The following is an 18976-nucleotide window of genomic DNA, read 5'->3' as shown; positions in this document are numbered from 1 at the left end:
GAATCAATCTTATTTGAATGGTCCATGAAGCTATGAACACTGTCTTGTCGTCCACTCTTTGCACTATTTATTTATTTTGTAATTTATAGTAATTTAAAGTCTTTATCATGTACTGCTATTGCAAAAGACAGATTTCACAATATAAAAGTCAGTAAGAAATAACATGACTGATATTTTAGGATATCACCCTGCCTGTTCTCCATCTCCCTCTGGTGCTTCCCCACCTCCCCCTTTCTTTCTCCCGAGGCCTCCCGTCCCATGATCCTTTCCCTTCTCCAGCTCTGTATCACTTTTGCCAATCAACTTTCCAGCTCTCAGCTTCATCCCACCCCCTCCGGTCTACTCCTATCATTTCGCATTTCCCCCTCCCCCCTCTACTTTCAAATCTCTTACTATCTCTCCTTTCAGTTAGTCCTGACGAAGGGTCTTGGCCCGAAACGTCGACAGTGCTTCTCCCTATAGATGCTGCCTGGCCTGCTGTGTTCCACCAGCATTTTGTGTGTGTTGTTTGAATTTCCAGCATCTGCAAATTTCATCGTGTTTGATATTTTAGGATGTATTTTTAAAAACTGGAATTATGAAAGGTATTCAAGCTGTGAAGCATTAAAAGAAATCAATTTTACTACAATAGATCTGCACTAAATTAAAAGCTACAGCTATAAACAACCCAATAAAGCCCTTTTTGGATGGAATATGTTCTCATGAGAATGTCAGCAAGATACTCCTCTCCTTGCGGGACTGTAATAAACCTGTTTCCCGAAAAGCTTCAAAACATGTCAGAAATACATTGGAATTTTGGCTCGTATCTAGTGTATAGTTACTTGAAAACAGGTTTCAAATATATAGTGAAAGTACAGTGTCTCAGAAGTTTTAAGTGCATCATCAAATTAAGAATAAATTATCTGCAGTTTCCTGTTGACCCTCACCTTTTTATGCTCCCCTTTTGGATCATTCTGTGCTGCTTCACTATCAGTTCTCTACCTCCCCTTGGTTCTGGCTTCCTTCGAAATGTTACGTACCCCGTAACTGGGTGTCAGACCAGCAGAGAAAGAAGAATCCGTTGGAGTCTGTTGGTACTATATTCAAAAGTGTTTATTAGTAAAATAAGCAAATCAATACCAATAATGCAAATATATAGATAACACACGTTAGCAATAATAAACCTAGAAGTGTAGGAATAATAATAATCAATAATAAACAAGCTCTATCGATGTCTAGGGGTAAATGAATTGTCATAGAATATAAAGTTCAATTCAGTTCATGCGTACTGAGGTAGATATGTTTGTTGTGTTGTAATCGTTGGAGAGAGAGAGAGAGAGAGCGAGCGAGATGTAACAGCTACAGTCAGGCAAACCTTCCTTTGCGTTCTTGATCCATCGTATCGTTGTGGCCATTCAGTTATGACCCCTCTGTCCTTCAGCTAGACCGTTCTTCTGTGGTGGACTCGTCACTCTGGCATGAGTGGACACACACACAAGTCCCCACCGGCCCTGCTATAACACTGTGAGTTTAACTGACCGGTCTCCTGGTCCGGTCTCCGATGCCCCACACCTTCCCGTGGGTTCCAACACTCGATCAGTGTCCACTAGTGTGTCTCCTGGTGTGTCTGAAGGGTGTCTCTCCAGACCTGACTTTTATCCCTACTCACGGGGTCTCAGCTATCAATCAATTTTGAATGGCTGTATCCATCAAACCAGCCCACTCCGGCTGTCCACTGAGGAATGTTAATGAACAGAATGGTACAAGATAAATAACCCTCTCAGAAGTCATAATACGGTGAATCAACAAGTCTCTGTCCCCTCTCTTATCTGTAGCAGATGTTCTGGCATGTTTTCTTTTCATCTCTCTCTCTCTCTCATGAGCAGCATAGCAACAGTAATGGTTTGTGATTCTCCCAGGAGGGGGATCATGGGCAACTCTGCACCCTTCTGCCCATCAAAACTGTTCATCCTTCATAACACCCCCATCCTTCTGGGAATTTTCACCCAAGTGAAAATTAACTAATACAGCATCTTACAGAATTACAGAGTTTAACAAAATACAGAAGTGGTCTTAACTACAAAAATAATATGGATATACATTCAAATTAACATCTAGATAAGCAGTCAGCAATTACATTGTCACTCCCTTTAATATGTTGTATTTTAATATCAAATTCCTGTAGCATGAGACTCCAACTTAGTAACCTCCTATTTTTATTTTTCATGTTAGCCAAAAATACCAAAGGGTTGTAATCAGTATAAACAATTAATGGTCTCTGTGCTGAACAAATGTAGACCTCAAAATGCTGTATTGCCAAGTGCCAACAATTCTTTTTCCACAGTAGAGTAATTTCTCTGATGCACATTGAACTTTCGAGAGAAATACGCTACTGGGTGTTCCACTCCATCCCCTGCTTTCTGCAATAGGACTGCCCCTGCAGCCTCATCACTTGCATCAGTCACCAGGGAGAAAGGTTTAAAAAGGACAGGTGCTTTTAACACAGGGTGATGGCACAGTATGGTTTTCAACTTCTCAAAAGCTTCCTGACAAGAATTGCTCCACACAAACTTTTCGTCCTTCCGTAGGAGTTTTGTAAGCGGGAGGGCGATATCTGCAAAGTTCTTACAAAATTTTCGATAGTACCCCACCATGCCCAAAAACCTTCTCAATGCTCTTTTATTTGTTGGTACAGGAACCTTGGAAATAGCCTGTACTTTAGCCTGCACAGGAGCCAACTGCCCCTGTCCTACCACATACCCCACGTACGTGATCGTGGCACGGCCAAATTCACTCTTTGCGAGGTTCACTGTGAGATGGGTTGCAGACATTCTTTTAAACAGGTTTTCTACAGCCTCAATGTGCTCATCCCAGGTGTCACTCCAAACTACTACATCGTCAATATAAGCCTTGGTATTTGGTAACTCTAATCACTGCATCGATCATTCTCTGAAATGTTCTTGGGGCATTTTTCATTCCAAACGGCAACACATTATATTCATAGAACCCGGATGGGGTGACAAAAGCTGAAATCTCTCGACCCCTGTCAGTCAAAGGAACTCACCAGTATCCCTTTAGCAGGTCAATCTTAGTGATGTATCTCGCTTTACCCATTTTATCAATACAATCGTCCACCCTAGGGATAGGGTAAGCATCTGTTTGTGTGACAGCATTCACCTTTCTGTAATCTGTACAGAATCTTATGGTACCGTCCGGCTTTGGTACGACCACACAGGGAGAGGCCCATGCAGAAGCAGATTCACGAATAATACCAGCAGCTAGCATATGCTCAATTTCTTTTTCCACTAGCTTGCTCTTTTCCAAATTCATCCGATAAGGGGATTGTTTAATAGGCTGGGTTGAGGTAACAACAACATCATGCTCTGTTCCTTTACACCTCCTTGGAACATCTGGACATAAATCTGCATGCCGTTTAATGAGCTGTGTCAGCTGCTCTCTTTGTTCAAGCTCTAAATGACTGACTTTATCAGCAAGGTTGGCTAAAATAACATAACAAGTAAAGCTAGGAACCTTCCTGCCAGCCTGCTTTTCCTCCTCTTTACCTTTCCCACTAGCTCCCGGCTTATTCTCTACCTTAGCCGGTGGGCTTTCTCTACCGTCCCTACTGCCTTTTTGGTAACTCGTAATTGGGGGAAACTTTGTCTTGTGGGTTAAGGCATATTCATCTGCTAACCTGGCAAATTCCGATATAGACTTATTCTTCTTCTCATTCAGATACGTCCAGATATTATCCGAAACACAACCTTTAAATTCTTCAATCAGAATTAACTCTCTTAAACGATAGAAATCCTCCTCCACCCTCTCTGCAGCACACCAGCGATTCAAGAGCACACCCTTCTCGTATGCAAACTCTGTAAACGTCTGATTCCACTGTTTCTTTAAATCCCTGAACTTTTGTCTATACGCTTCAGGTACCAACTCGTAGGCCCGAAGGATAGCCTGTTTTACTTCCTCATAACCCTCTGCAGCCTCCTCAGACAACGCCGCATATGCCTGTTGAGCCTTCCCTTTTAATACACTTTGTAACAACACCACCCACTTATCTCTGGGCCACTTCTGATTCGCTGCCACCTTTTCAAAATGCAAGAAGTACCTATCAACGTCCGTCTCCTCAAACGGAGGTACTAACCTAAACTCCCTACTAACATTAAACTTCTCCTCCCGGTCTGCCCCGCTACCCACACGTTGCCATTTCTCCCTCTCGAACTGCCACTGTTTCTCTGCCTCCTCCCACTCCAACTTCTTCCTTTCAACTTCCCTGTCTGCTTCCATCTGCTTTAACCGAAGTTCATGCTGCCTCTGCTTCTCCTTCTCAGCCAACCTTAATTTTTCTATCTCTAACTGAACCTCACTGTCGGCTGGTTTCATCTCAGGGAACAAGTCCAATACATCCAATTGGAACACACCCTCAGATACATAATGCATGGCTATTGCTCTCTGTATCTCCAACTTTCTCATCGACGATTTCACTGCCGAGAGATTTAATCGTTTCGCAACACTCACCAATTCCACCTTCCTGACATCTTCTAATGCCCCCGAAGTTGGGTTTTTTATAAATTTGTCTATTTCCATCTCTGCTGGTTTGCCGTCTGCTTATCCACGCAACCAGATCAGATAAGGGACTTTTATCCCGATTCACTGGCCCCCCAATATGGTAATCAAATCCCGGAAGACGAGGCCCCAATTTGTTACGTACCCCGTAACTGGGTGTCAGACCAGCAGAGAAAGAAGAATCTGTTGGAGTCTGGTGGTACTGTATTCAAAAGTGTTTATTAGTAAAATAAGCAAATCAATACCAATAATGCAAATATATAGATAACACACGTTAGAAATAATAAACCTAAAAGTGTAGGAATAATAATAAGCAATAATAAACAAGCTCTATCGATGTCTAGGGGTAAATGAATTGTCATAGAATATAAAGTTCAGTTCAGTTCATGCGTGCTGAGGTAGATATGGTTGTTGTGTTGTAATCGTTGGAGAGAGAGAGAGAGAGAGCGAGCGAGATGTAACAGCTACAGTCAGGCAAACCTTCCTTTGCGTTCTTGATCCATCATATCGTTGTGGCCGTTCAGTTATGACCCCTCTGTCCTTCAGCTAGACCGTTCTTCTGTGGTGGACTTGTCACTCTGGCATGAGTGGACACACACACAAGTCCCCACCGGCCCTGCTATAACACTGTGAGTTTAACTGACCCATCTCCTGGTCCAGTCTCCAATGCCCCACACCTTCCCGTGGGTTCCAACACTCGATCAGTGTCCACTAGTGTGTCTCCTGGTGTGTCTGAAGGGTGTCTCTCCAGACCTCACTTTTATCCCTACTCACGGGGTCTCAGCTATCAATCAATTTTGAATGGCTGTGTCCATCAAACCAGCCCACTCCGGCTGTCCACTGAGGAATGTTAATGAACAGAATGGTATAAGATAAATAACCCTCTCAGAAGTCATAATACGGTGAATCAACAAGCCTCTCTCCCCTCTCTTATCTGTAGCAGATGTTCTGGCATGTTTTCTTTTCCATCTCTCTCTCATGAGCAGCATAGCAATAGTAATGGTTTGTGATTCTCCCAGGAGGGGGGAACATGTGCAACTCTGCACCCTTCTGCCCATCAAAACTGTTCATCCTTCATAACAGAAATAATTACATTTATATGTCCTCCGATATGCTAACACTCAAGCCAGCTTCTGACTCATCCACCCGTTCTCCTGGATGTGGATCAGAACTTGAACAATAGTTTTTCAGTGCTCCAAGCTGACTGTATCTCACCTATAATGAAATTCATACCGCAACTGAGTAACTTAAAATTCACTGTAATTATCTTTATGTTGTAGGTTTACAAACCAAATGTATCCTTTCAAGTCTGAGCTACATGCATGTTATATTCCCTATACTTCCCTACAAGTCGTTCAAAATTTTCCTGTACGACCACTTGCAAATTGCATGGTCTAGATGTCTGCATTAGGTAAAGGCAGTGTAGGATCTGATGCTTTTGATCCAAGGTTCTTTTAGAATTTGGGAAAGAGGCACAAAACTTGGTGTTTCATGATTGTTTTATTAAGAGTTGATAGAGCAGAGGAAAGTTCAACAGACAGTGATAGGGTCTGCTAATGAAGAGAAAGCTACGATTAAAGATGCTAAGAAGATTAAGATGGTGCTGCTTTGTGTTTAGCTATTTTATACCCATAGAGTTAAGGAAAATTCCATTCAAATTTGTAAATAAGAATTAACCCAATTAGAAAGATATTACTCAAATACCACAGTACCAAGATAACCAAAAAGAAAACACTTACTCAAATAATACAAAACAAAGAAACTTGCAGACCTTTCCAGAATTATACTTTGCATTGAAACTAGAGGCATATTGAATTGTTACATGTGTATAAGAACTACTTAAAATACAGGCAGATAGTTAATTGTTAAAATGCAAAGTCATTAACAATTGAATAATCTAATCTAAGAATTAAACCCTCCCTTTGATTCTAAATCATATGTTTAAAGTCATTATATTAGATTGGAAAGTTCAGAGGCAAAAAAAACTTGTGATATCTACATTATGTATGAAATAATCAAAACACTAAAGTTATGAAATATCAAAGGTGGATATTCTTCAAAATATTCATAAGATTATGTCACAGTTAGGCAGATTAGTAGGCTCAGTTATGCGAATTTGAAGTATTCTGATTGCCTTTAAACAAGTAAAAAAAATGTAAATTATGATAAGACATATTTTAATGAATATTAGTACTCAAAACACATAGGCAAAGTTGACAAAAATATAACAACTTTCTAAAACGTTTAGAATAAACTTCACAATGTCTAGTAGTTGTCAACTTCATTGAAGTCTTCTGGCTGGCTAAGTGATTTGGTCACTGTAGCCCAGCAGCATTATTCACTCTGTCAGAGCTTACTAGCATTTGTTGTCCTGTTGGATACCACTTTAGCTTGCGTTCAGTGGCTGGCATGTATCTGCTTACCTTTGCCTTCTACTTTCATCGTCATTGATTAATGACAGCACCTGACAGAGACCTTCCCATCCAGCTCCCAGTGGTTCCTTATGCAGTTTTTTAATTCTTCACCTCCTGTCATGCTGCTCCCCGCCTGATCACCTGGCTGTACTTCTACTCCCTGAGTATAGGCAGAGGCTGAAGACTGCAGCACCAGCAGTGAGGAGCAACAGGATATGGACAAGGGAAGCACAGGAGCACCCACAGGACTGCTTTGAATTGGTGGACTGGACTGTATTCAGGGATTCATCTTGCTAACATTCCCTAAGCAAAAGCTATGGATGAATCAGGAAGTTCATTGTTTGCTGAGGCCTGTATCTGTGGCATTTAAGTCGGGTGATCCAGGTCTGTACTAGAAAACCAGGTACGTGGAGGGTTATTTCAAGAATGAAGAAATAATTCTGAGTGAGGTTGGAGATGACATCAGAGGCATGTTAACTCTGGCTGGGTTTGCAGGACATTACTCCTACAAAGCAAAACCCAATGGCATGAATGCTTCACTACCAGACGAGCTTGATGCCTTCTATGCCTGCTTTGAAAGGGAGAATATATCTACAGCTATGAAGATCCCTGCTGCACCTGGTGACCCAGTAATCTCTGTCTTGGAGGCCTATGCTAGGTTGCCTTTAAGAAGAGTGAACCCTTGCAAGGTGGCAGGCCCCTGGTAAGGTTCTGAAAATTTGTGCCAAACAACTGGTAGGAGTATTCAAGGACATTTTCAACCTCTCACTGATACAGTTGGAAGTTCCTACCTGCTTCAAAAAGGCAACAGTTATACCAGTGCCTAAGAAGAGTAGTGTGAGCTGCCTTAATGACTATCACCCAGTAGCACTCATATCTATAGTGATGAAATGCTTTGAGAGGTTGGTCATGGCTAGAATGAACACCTGCCTCAGCAAGGACCTCGACCCACTGCAATTTGCCTATCGCCACAATAGGTCTACAGCAGATACAATTTCAATGGCTCTCACAAGGCCATAGATCATGTGGACAATACAAACATATGTTTGGATGCTGTTCCTTGACTATAACTCAGCATTTAACACCATCATTCCCACAGTCCCGATTGATAAGCTACAGAACCTGAGCCTCTGTACCTCCCTCTGTAATTGGATCTTCAACTTCCTAACCGGAAGACCACAATCTCTGTTGATCTGACGATCAACACTGGCACACTGCAGGGGTGTGTGCTTAGCCCACTGCTCTACTCCCTCTATACCCTTGACTGGGTGGCTAGGCATAGCTCAAACACCATCTATAAATTTGCTGATGATACAATCATTGTTGATTGAATCTCAGATGGAGAAGAGAAGGTATACAGGAGTGAGATATACCAGCTAGTTGGGTGGTGTCGCAGCAACAATCTTGCACTCAATGTCAATAAGACAAAAGAACAGATTGTGGACTTCAGGAAGGGTAAGACAAGGGAACATGAACCATTCCTCAAAGAGGGATCAGAAGTGGAGGAAGTGAGCAATTTCAAGTTTCTGGGTCTCAAGATCTCCAAGGATCTAACCTGGTCCCAATATTTTGACGTAGCTATAAAGAAGGCAAGACAGCAGCTATAATTCATTAAGAGTTTGAAGAGATTTAGTTTGTCACCTAAAACTCTTGAAAACTGTACCATGGAGAGCATTCTAACAAGCGGCATCACTGTTTGGTATGTGGGGGGCTTCTGCACTGGACTGAAAGAAGCTACAGAAAGTTGTAAATTTAGGCAACTCCATCTTGGGTACTAGCCTCCATGGTATCCAACACATCTTCTCTTGTTTTTGATAACAAACCTGATTCTGATTCTTAATCAGGACCCACTCACCAGAAATCAGAGTGTGTCCTCATTGTGAAGCAAACTGGACAGATTGGGTTAATTTCATACGATAGTTAACATCTGTCTGCCATAATGTGTTTATCAGCCTTTCTAGGATAGAGGGTTCCAGGCAGTGTGCGGTTACCACCCCAGATGGTCTTACTACAGTTTTCTTGTTTGGAGTTGCTCTGATGCTACATAAGACCATAGGAAGAGCCCATAGGCCCTGGTATGTCCACTTCTTGATACTTTATCAATCGTTGTTTGATAGTTCCGTTCATTTGGTTGAATTGTCCTGATGACTCTGGGTTATGTGAACAATGAAAAGACCATTCAATGTTCATCAGTCAACATAATTCCTGACAAACACTCCCAGTGAAACATATCCCTTTGATCAGAGTCAATGTGACAATGGCAATCCCCATCTAGGAATATAGTCCCTGAACAATGTTTTTGCTGCATGTTTTCCCTTGCTGGAATAGCTTCCAGCCATCTTGAAAGCTTGTCCACTATTACCAGTACATCTGAGTATCCTTGACACTTTGGTAAAGAAATGTAGTCCACTTGCAGGTGTAAAAATAGACCAGGTGGGTGGGAGCACTTAAATGAGGTAGCTTCTCTGCCACTCCAGGCATGTTGTGCATCTGTCAGATGTTTGTCGAGTTTGTGCCCTGAACTTTGGATTCCACTACCAGTAGGGCAATCTGTAAATCATCTTTTATAGCCCACCGCCCAGGTCATGCTCTCTCATCAGGAAGGTACAGAGCCTCAGGACTCATACCACCAGGCTCAGGAACAGATACTACCCCTCAACCATCAGGGTCTCCAACCAAAGTGTTAACTTCACTTGCCCTGTCACTGAAATGTTCCCATAACCAATTGAGACTCACTTTCAGGGACTCTTTTATCTCATGTTCTCAATATTTATTGTTTATTTATTTAATATTATTCTTTCTTTCTTTTTGTATTTGCACAGTTCGTTGACTTTTGCACAGTGGATGAATGTCCAAGTTGGTGCGGCCTTTCACTGATTCTGTTACGGTTATTATCTGTTTTCATTCTCTCGTTGCCCACGTTACCGCGCACCTTCGGTCCGAGAACGCGCAACATTGCAAGCGCGCGCACGCTCTGCCCGTTATAAACTGCGCTTGCGCAGCGCGGCCGACTCAGTTTCTGCGCATGCTCGAAGGGGGTCAGCGGTTTGAAAGATGGCGGGAGTGACCGTAGACCTGATTACAGATGACGAGGAAGAGTCGACTAGGAACTCGGCCACTTTTATTAGCGGCGACGCGGATCTGCCCGTGGTTTTTCTGTGCTCCCAGTGTCGGCTGCCCGTCGGCGATTCGCTGGCATGGGCTGGAGCAAACCCGAAGGAAAACATGATCTATCTGAAGAGTAGGTGCTAAATAATTACCTTTTGACATGGTCTTTCTGTCAGAAACCTCGAGGTAGGTGGTCATGGTGGAACTAACAGTTCCTTGGGAAGACAGACAGGGGTGAAAGTCACGATGTGAGCCTATGCAGGTGGGGTGCAGGGGGTTTGCTGGCTACTCGTTCTACAAGGGGCTGCGAAGAAAAGAGCCATCAGGGCCTTCACAGAGGCTGCTGAGCCTCCAGATGGGCATGGATCAAGAGATGTGACCTGTGGACACAAGCCAGGGCCTGATCAACCCTTGCTGAGTCCCTTGGGGAAGAGTGTCTGATGTTGAAAGACACGAAACACCAGGTTACATTGCTGAGATGCAAGCTCTTCGGCCCACCGTATCCATTCTGGCCATCAAGTTGGCACAGACTACAAGGATTGGAATGTCATATTACTGTTTTATAAAACAGTTGCGAAACCTCACTTGGAGTATTGTGTGTAGTAGCTGCTACATTCTATTTTTCTTTTTTTTTAATTACCTTTATGTACTTCTTGGGTGGTATGCAAACATAAGCTTTTCATTGTTGTTTGGTACATGTGATAATTAATAATAATCTGAATCCCCGGCTGTATAAAGGATGTCATTAATCTGGAAAGTCCAGAGAAGTGATTCATGCCGATGTTACTGGGGCTGGAGCACTTGGGTTATAAGAAGAGATTGGATAGGCTGGAACATTTTTCCCCTCTGGAGTAAAGGAGGCTGAGGGGTGGCTTCAGCTGATGTAACATCATGAGGGGCATGGATAAGGTCACAGTGTTTTTCCCGGAGTAGGAGAGTCTAAAACAAGTGTGCAAGTTTAAGGTGAGAGGGGAAAGAGCAAGGTTATTTTTCCCCACACAAGAGGGTGGTGAGTATGTGGAATGAGCTATGAGAGGAAGGGGGGAGAGGCAGGTACAACTACAACATTTATAAGAAGTTTAGACAAGATAGGAAAGGTTTAGATTGATATGAGCTCATTGCAGGCAAATGGAATTAGGTGAAGCAGACAACTGGTTGGCTGGCTGAATAACTCTAGTACTTGTACCATTTCCAAGAACTTGGTCTGTAGTTTTCTATGCCATGTTGCTCCAATTACTTATTGAAATATTTCTTAAGTGTTGTGAGGGTCTCTGTCTACACCAAACAAGTACTGTGTGCCAATTGTCTGTATGTGTGTGGGACTTTTCTTCAAGCTTCCTTTAAACCTTCCCTTTCCCTTAAACCAATTCCTTGTGGTCTTTGGCATCTCAAAGGTAGAAATGAGATACATGTTTTATTACAGTAATGGTCTACATAGCTATAGAAGTGACATCTTGTACGACATTTTTGTAATAAGTCTACTTATTCTGACCTCTAACATTTGAAGAACAAGATTTTTCCAAAAGATGGTCTTGTATGCCTTTTGCTATATTTTATGAATGTTATGCCTGAAAGGTGAGATTCTAATCATATGATCCAAGAGGGCAGTGCAACGCAGCTTGCAGCAGCCACTCCGGAGCAGATTATCTGTTATTTGTGAAGCGGGGTGCCTTATGCAATCATAATCGGTTGAAAACGGACGTGGGAGCACAGAGGAACATCTGGAAATCTCCAGGAAGACCTTCTTCGTTGCTGCTGCTGCTGTGAGGTCCGGGTCTCTGCTGGGAAGAACAGGCCCCCAGTCCTCGGGGTCACGTTGCTGATGGCCGTTGGCGGGGGCGTCTTAATACGCGCGGCAGAGGATGGTGCTCGGAGAAGCTGTGCCGGAGGAAATGGTCAGAGGTTCAACGGACTCAGAATCCGCTGCGGTCAGGTCACTTTCACTGTGTGCTGCGTCTGCGAGGCTGGGTTCGACGGAGCTTTCATTGTGTGCTGTGTCTGCGAGGCTGAGTCCGGCAGCGCCGTGGAAGTCCATAGCGGGAGTATTCCCTTCTGCCGCCGGCGTGGGATGACGAGTCAATCAGGACGCTGAGGACTTGTGAAAACTGTGTGATGGTTTCTTTCAAACTTGTAGTCTTTTAACATCTTTGGACTATTTTTACTGTGCCCATGGTCTGTTTTTTTATCAATTATGCTATTGTTTGCACTGTTGTAACTATATGGTGTATCTATGTGGTTTTGTGCAGGTCCTGTAGCTTTAGTTTTTGGTCTTGTTTTATCTGGTGGTTTTGGAGCTCCTTTCCGGGGAATGCGCTAAGATGGTAGCGCGATATTAATACGCAGCAGCCTCTCCGGACTCTGGATTGGGGATTGCCAAATGTTATGTGGATTTTCTGGTGTAGTCTGTTTTGTCATATGCTTTTGTGATATCATTCTGGAGGAACGTTGTCTCATTATTTAACCGCATTGCATTTGTGGTTTCTAAATGCTAATAAACTGAATCTGAATCTAAACTCATGACTTGTCTTCACATAGGTGTCACAAAGAATATCCTTATAGATAAAGAGCAGAAAGTAGACACAGCTGATGAATCTGGTTGGTAAGTTTTTAAACTGTGGAATTTTTTTTTCAAAGGCTGTATGTTTTGTATGCATTGGAATACAAATATTTTGGCATACAAATATTTTGTATGCATTGGAATAATTATTGCTTTGCATTATTCAAAAGACTATTCCAGCTAGTTAGAATAGAGAGACCTGGGGACACAGTGAGAAGTTCTCAAGCTAAGTGTTCAGTTCTATATCTGCAAAGGGTCTTTGACTTCTGAGTGAGGTTTATGGTATATTCAGAATGCAGGTCCAATATTGTATTCAATTCTAGTTGCCTCATTATAGAAAGGATATGGAAGCTTTGGAGAGTGCAGAGGAGATTAACCAGAATGCTGCCTGGTCTAGAGGACATATCTTATGAAGGTGCCTTGAGCAAGCTTAGGCTTTTCACTTTGGAGCGAAGGAAGATGAATGGTGACTTGATGGAAATGTATAGGATTAGAGGCATAGATAGAGTGGATAGATAACGACATTTTCCAGGACAGAAATGGCTAATGTGTAAAAGAGGGGATGATTTTAAGGTTTGAGGAAAGTATGGGGGGGGGGGGGGGGATGTCAAAGATAAATTTTTTTCCACTCAATGTGATGGGTAAGTGGAACGTGCTGCCAGGGGTCGTGTAGAGGCAGATACATTAGGGACATTTAAGAGACTCTTAGATCGGCAGATGGATGAAAGAAAAATGGAGGGCATGTAGGGAAGAAGAGTTAGATTGATCTTAGAGTATTTTAAAAGATTGGTTAGCATTATGGGCCCAAGGGCCTGTAGTGTGTGATAATGTTTTTTGTTAATACTTGTATTTCCTATGAGCTTGTGGGGGTTACAGATGGTACATTGACAGCACCCCACTAGGTACAGGACGGAGTCCATCACTAGCTGTAAATTTTCTTTACTTTGTTCCTGCAGTAACAATGGTTGACTCTTTTTTTTTAATTCCCCCAGCATTTACGTTTTGCTTTCCTGTAGTGGCTGCTCTCTTTCACTGGGTAGAATGTACCTAAGCACTCCAGCCCACCTTGACTTCAAGAGGAATATATATTGCTTGGGAGTGGCCTATATTGAAAGGCAAGTGTAATATTCTCCAATCTACTGTCGATGTATACACAAGTTAAATTTTTTTTTAAACCTACTTGTAGTAGCATCAATGGCACGTAGCATTAAAGACAACATTCACAAAAAAAGTTATACTTTATTTTTTAAACGTCATACCAGGAAGAACACAATTAGAATAAAAGGAAAAACGAAGTCCGTTGTTGTGCAATGTGGTCATGGTGTTGCTATAATGAGGTAGTGATTAGGTTGTACAGGTTGGTTCAAGAGTTGAATGATGGAAGAGAAGTGTCTTGAACCTGGTGATCTGGGAATTTAGGTATATACAAAGTTTTTTTTTGTTTTAAAATTTTAATTGCAAGAACAGTGAAACTTCACAGAATTCAGTACATTTACCTGTTTGGCAGTTCATAGTAATTGCAAATTATTGTACTAGTTATTTATAAATGAAATTTCACTAGTCATTGAATTTTGCAAATGTTTTAACTGTGAGATGTTTAATTTTTTAATATTTTTTGAAAAAATAAAACTCAATTGTTGAATGAAATGAAGTTGTAAGATTATAATCATTTAAAAAAAATTAGATGCAAGCAAAGTTTTATGGGTTAGTTGAGTGTCAGGAACACAGCTTTATAACCCTGCTTGTTCATCTCAAGAGCTGTTGAGAAATTAGTTTAGGTAGAGTTTCTGTTTGCCAAACACGGAATCTAATAATTGTGCAAACACACACAGTTTATCTAAGTCCATAAAGCTTAATTGCAGGTACTTTATTCATGATCACCATGCTTTTAAATCATTCTACTAGACCAATAATTGTTACATGTTTTTCACCAAGGAATTTTCTCAGCAAAGGATCATGATCAAGCATAAACTCTGCAAGCCAATAATTGTCCTGTGTTGTAGGCTAACAATTGAGACCATCAAGCTTGCTCCAGTAGTTATCATGAATATAACAAAGAGATCTTGTTGATGTCAAGATCCTATGTTAAAATTGAACTGTTAGCTTCAGCTGAAACTCCAGTAGTGGGTAACACAAATGGCCTTTATTCAGGTGAATTTAAAATATATTTGTTCCTCCTGTTTGATATGCAGCGTTTTGTGTTGGACAGTGTACCTGTGTGAATGAATTGAAAGATGACCATTGAAATGAGGGTGTTGAGCTCACTGGGCTGCGCCAGAGGAAAGTTGAGAATTAGCACAACCTGAGGCTGTACATAGACCAAGAAAGTGATATCTATCTTGAATATAAATATTGTTAATTGATGAATTAAGTAGAATAATTTGTTTTACAAAACTGTAAAGTAATCTTTGCTTTATTTTTATAGTTATGTCCTTGGCTCCACAATAAAAGCAGAACTTGTAGATGACAGTAAAAAGCCAGTAGTTCTAGAAACACAAGCTGAAGTCCTTGGAGAACTAGCAAAGGTAATGTGTGGTACATCTTCAGTTTAATAATTGTTTTTGTAGTTTTCCTTTGTTGTCTAGAACATATACCGTGCTTTGAAGAAGTATTCAATCCCCATCCCTTTGTTCACATAAATGAGTATTACAACCAGGAATTTTGATTCAGTTTAACTGAGGTATTTTATTTATGAAATAAATGCTTCCTTTTTTTACAGTAGACCCCCAAAATATGAAGATTATAAAGCATGAAAAGCTAAAAATAAAAAAAACTGAAATGTCAGCAGTTCAAAAGTAATCATTCCTCTTTGCTTAGTACTTACTTGAACCATCTTTGGCAGCTTTTACAGCCAGTAGTCTTTTTGAATAAGTATAATATAATGGAGCAAGATTTGCCCATTCCTCTACAAAATTGCTCAAGCTGTATCAGGCTAGTTGGGGAGTGGTGGTGGACGCAGTCCTGAGGTCTTGCCAGAGATTTTCAGTCGGGTTACGATTAGGACTCTGGTCCACTCAAGGAAGTTTCTTCATTTGAAGCCACTTCATGGTTGTTCTGGCAGTGTGCTTTGAGTTGTCATCCTGCTGAAAGACTAACTTTCTCCCCAGTTTAAGCTTTCTAACAGAGACTAGCTGTTTTTTTTTTATCCAGGATCTCTCTGTTGTTATGTACCCCGTAACTGGGTGTCTGACCAGCAGAGAAAGAAGAATCCGTTGGAGTCTGGTGGTACTATATTCAAAAGTGTTTATTAATAAAATAAGCAAATCAGTATCAATAATGCAAATATATAGATAACACAAGTGAGCAATAATAAACCTAAAAGTGTAGGAATAATAATAAGCAATAATAAACAAGCTCTATCGATGTCTAGGGGTAAATAAATTGTCATAGAGTATAAAGTTCAGTTCAGTTCATGCATGCTGAGGTAGATATGGTTGTTGTGTTGTAATCGTTGGAGAGAGAGAGAGAGAGAGAGTGAGATGTAACAGCTACAGTCAGGCAAACCTTCCTTTGCGTTCTTGATCCGTCGTATCGTTGTGGCCATTCAGTTATGACCCCTCTGTCCTTCAGCTAGACTGTTCTTCTGTGGTGGACTCGTCACTCTGGCATGAGTGGACACACACACAAGTCCCCACCGGCCCTGCTATAACACTGTGAGTTTAACTGACCGGTCTCCTGGTCCAGTCTCCGATGCCCCACACCTTCCCGTGGGTTCCAACACTCAATCAGTGTCCACTAGTGTGTCTCCTGGTGTGTCTGAAGGGTGTCTCGCCAGACCTGACTTTTATCCCTACTCACGGGGTCTTAGCTATCAATCAATTTTGAATGGCTGTGTCCATCAAACCAGCCCACTCAGGCTGTCCACTGAGGAATGTTAATGAACAGGATGGTATAAGACAAATAACCCTCTCAGAAGTCATAATACGGTGAATCAACAAGCCTCTCTCCCCTCTCTTATCTGTAGCAGATGTTCTGGCATGTTTTCTTTTCATCTCTCTCTCTCTCTCTCTCATGAGCAGCATAGCAATAGTAATGGTTTGTGATTCTCCCAGGAGGGGGGAACATGGGCAACTCTGCACCCTTCTGCCCATCAGAACTGTTCATCCTTCATAACACTGTATTTAGCAGCATTCATTGTCCCATTAATCCTAACTAGATTTCCAGTCACTGCTGCTGAAAAGCATCCCCATAGCATGATGCTACCTGTACAATACCTTAGGATGGTGTTACCTGGCAGTTGCACAGTATTAGACTGGTGCCACATGTAGCATGTGGTTTTGAGTCTAAAAGGTTCCACTTTAGTCTCATCTGACAGCAACACCTTTTTTCACTGCTTTACAACATCTAAATGATTTGCAAAGTCTTGATGGGCGTGGGTATGCTTTTTTTTAGCCAGGGCTTCCTCCTTGCCATAAGTACCTTTTTTGTGCAAGGTCTTGGAGATGTAGAGCTGTGAACTTCATTTCCAATTGTAACCACTGACTTCTGCAGCTCACTCAGAATGACTGTGGTGTCACAGTAACTTCCCTTACAAGTGCCATTCTTCTCTGGCAATTAAGTTTAGAGGGGCAGCCTGACATAGGCAGTGTGGCTGTGGTTTTATATTTTTTCCACTTTTTCACAATGGCCTGCACTGAGCTCCAAGGTATGTTCAATGCCTTTGAGATTGTCTTTTACCCTTCCCCAGATTTCCATTATCATTTTCCTGACTTGTCCTAAATGCTCTTTTGCTTTCATTTTGGTTTGGTTTGTTGAAACTCTATCATATTGTTCAGCGTTGCAGAGAGAGGGGGTTATATACTCTTATGAATTCATTGAAACGAGGTTATCCTCCAATTTTCTACTTCACATTAGTTGAGTTGGTAAGGTAAGACAGTATATTGCACCTGAGGGAAGTTATTGTAGCAATTACATAGGGGATGAATACTTATTCAACTTACAATTTTGGTTTTTAATTTTTAGTAAATTGTTGACAGGTTTTGGAATGTTTCTTTTGATTTGACATGATGCACAATGTTTTGTAAATTAGCTCAAAATCCTACTTCAGTATATTTTAAATTTAGAAAATGTGAAAATAGTTGTTGGGATGAATACTTTTTGAAGACAGTGTAAATAAGCTAAATTTAATAATAAGAATGAGGTATTTGAAGAAAGCAAATCTACAGCTAAATATTTTAAATTTAAGCAGATAATTGAAAAATGGTTTTGAAATTTTCACCCAAATTTCCATTTTTATTCTGAGAGTTAAAGACAAGTATTTGTAATGCAGAGAAATTATAACTGAGAAAGGGAGTGATATTTTCATGTTTCATTCATAGAATCTCTTGCCTTTAAAAAGGGAACTGATATCATGTGGTATTATTTTTAATCTAGTCATTGCATTGTCATTTACAGAAAAACATTGCTCTTTGCCTTTTTTTCCATTTTTATCACATTTGTCAAAACATTTAGTGTTAGTTAGCATTTACAAATACACCTTATGGCATTTCTTTGAAACAGTCTCGGACGGTGCTGAATCTGATGATTACAAGGCTGGCGGCTGTTGAAGAGAAGTTGCGATCATTAAAGAGTGCAGAATGATTCTAATATGTTATGTTGCAACTTATGCAGATGAAGACACCACATTTTGAAGATGTCAGCAGGTGTCTAAATTTGATGTCAATTCATTATATAGTATCCTTTAGCAGATTTCTTCTTTTTGCTGTGCAATGGGTTGTTGACTTAATGCAGAGTCACAAGCCTTAACAATTGTCTCTCAAATATTGTATTGTACCAGCTGCTAAATATATTTTTCTTAGAAAGCATCATTAATCAACAAGTAAGTTGGTATTATAATCTACCTTTAAATGTTTGTATGATTGTTTAATTAAAGTGTAAGATATTTTGTAACCATTTCATCTATTATTATCTTTACCAGATTGTGTTAAGTGTAGTTTCCTTTTTATTAATTTTGTTACTGTAGAAAATAAAGCTATTTCCATAATTTTGATGCATACTCGTTATTCTTTAATTTGTCAATTATTATTTTGTAGAACATGCAATATTAAGTCACAATTACTCCTTAGCAATAAAGCTGCTGATAAATAAGACAGTTTTCTACATTTCAAGCAAAATATTGATTTACAGACTTTTAACCTGGGTTTGGAAAGGCAAAGTACATGTATTTAATTTCATGTTAAACAGCTAACAGTTGTTTATATTTGCTGTACATTATACAGTCGGCCCTCCTTATCTGCGAGGGATTGGTTCCAGGACCTCCCGTGGATACCAAAATCTGTGGATGCTCAAGTCCCTTATATAAAATGGTGTAGCATTTGTATATAACCTACGCACATCCTCCCGTATA

The 18976-nt window shown here is 40.8% G+C and overlaps 1 protein-coding gene across 1 annotated transcript; it reads left to right on the top strand.

Annotated features, from left to right (window-relative positions):
* The first annotated feature begins 9986 nt into the window (after nucleotides 1–9986).
* On the top strand, nucleotides 9987–18613 carry mis18a (MIS18 kinetochore protein A). The gene is made up of 5 exons (XM_073045091.1): nucleotides 9987–10206; nucleotides 12609–12672; nucleotides 13623–13745; nucleotides 15056–15155; nucleotides 18130–18613. The coding sequence occupies exons 1-5, from the start codon at nucleotides 10020–10022 to the stop codon at nucleotides 18208–18210; spliced, it is 555 nt and encodes a 184-aa protein (XP_072901192.1). The 5' UTR covers nucleotides 9987–10019; the 3' UTR covers nucleotides 18211–18613.
* Nucleotides 18614–18976: the final 363 nt, after the last annotated feature.

This window comes from Hemitrygon akajei, chromosome 5 (genome assembly GCF_048418815.1).
Source record: "Hemitrygon akajei chromosome 5, sHemAka1.3, whole genome shotgun sequence".
Taxonomy (NCBI): Eukaryota; Metazoa; Chordata; class Chondrichthyes; order Myliobatiformes; family Dasyatidae; genus Hemitrygon; species Hemitrygon akajei.
Note: the sequence above shows the minus strand (reverse complement) of the source record. Positions and strands in the feature narration are given on the sequence as shown.

What these genes read in the sequence shown, in the direction of transcription:
- mis18a (XM_073045091.1), top strand. Translation starts at nt 10,020, where the DNA reads ATGGCGGGAGTGACCGTAGACCTGATTACAGATGACGAGGAAGAGTCG. An exon ending in ACAGCTGATGAATCTGGTTG is followed by an intron (nt 12,673 to 13,622) that starts GTAAGTTTTTAA and finishes TAATTCCCCCAG; the next exon opens with CATTTACGTTTTGCTTTCCT. An exon ending in GGAGTGGCCTATATTGAAAG is followed by an intron (nt 13,746 to 15,055) that starts GCAAGTGTAATA and finishes TTATTTTTATAG; the next exon opens with TTATGTCCTTGGCTCCACAA.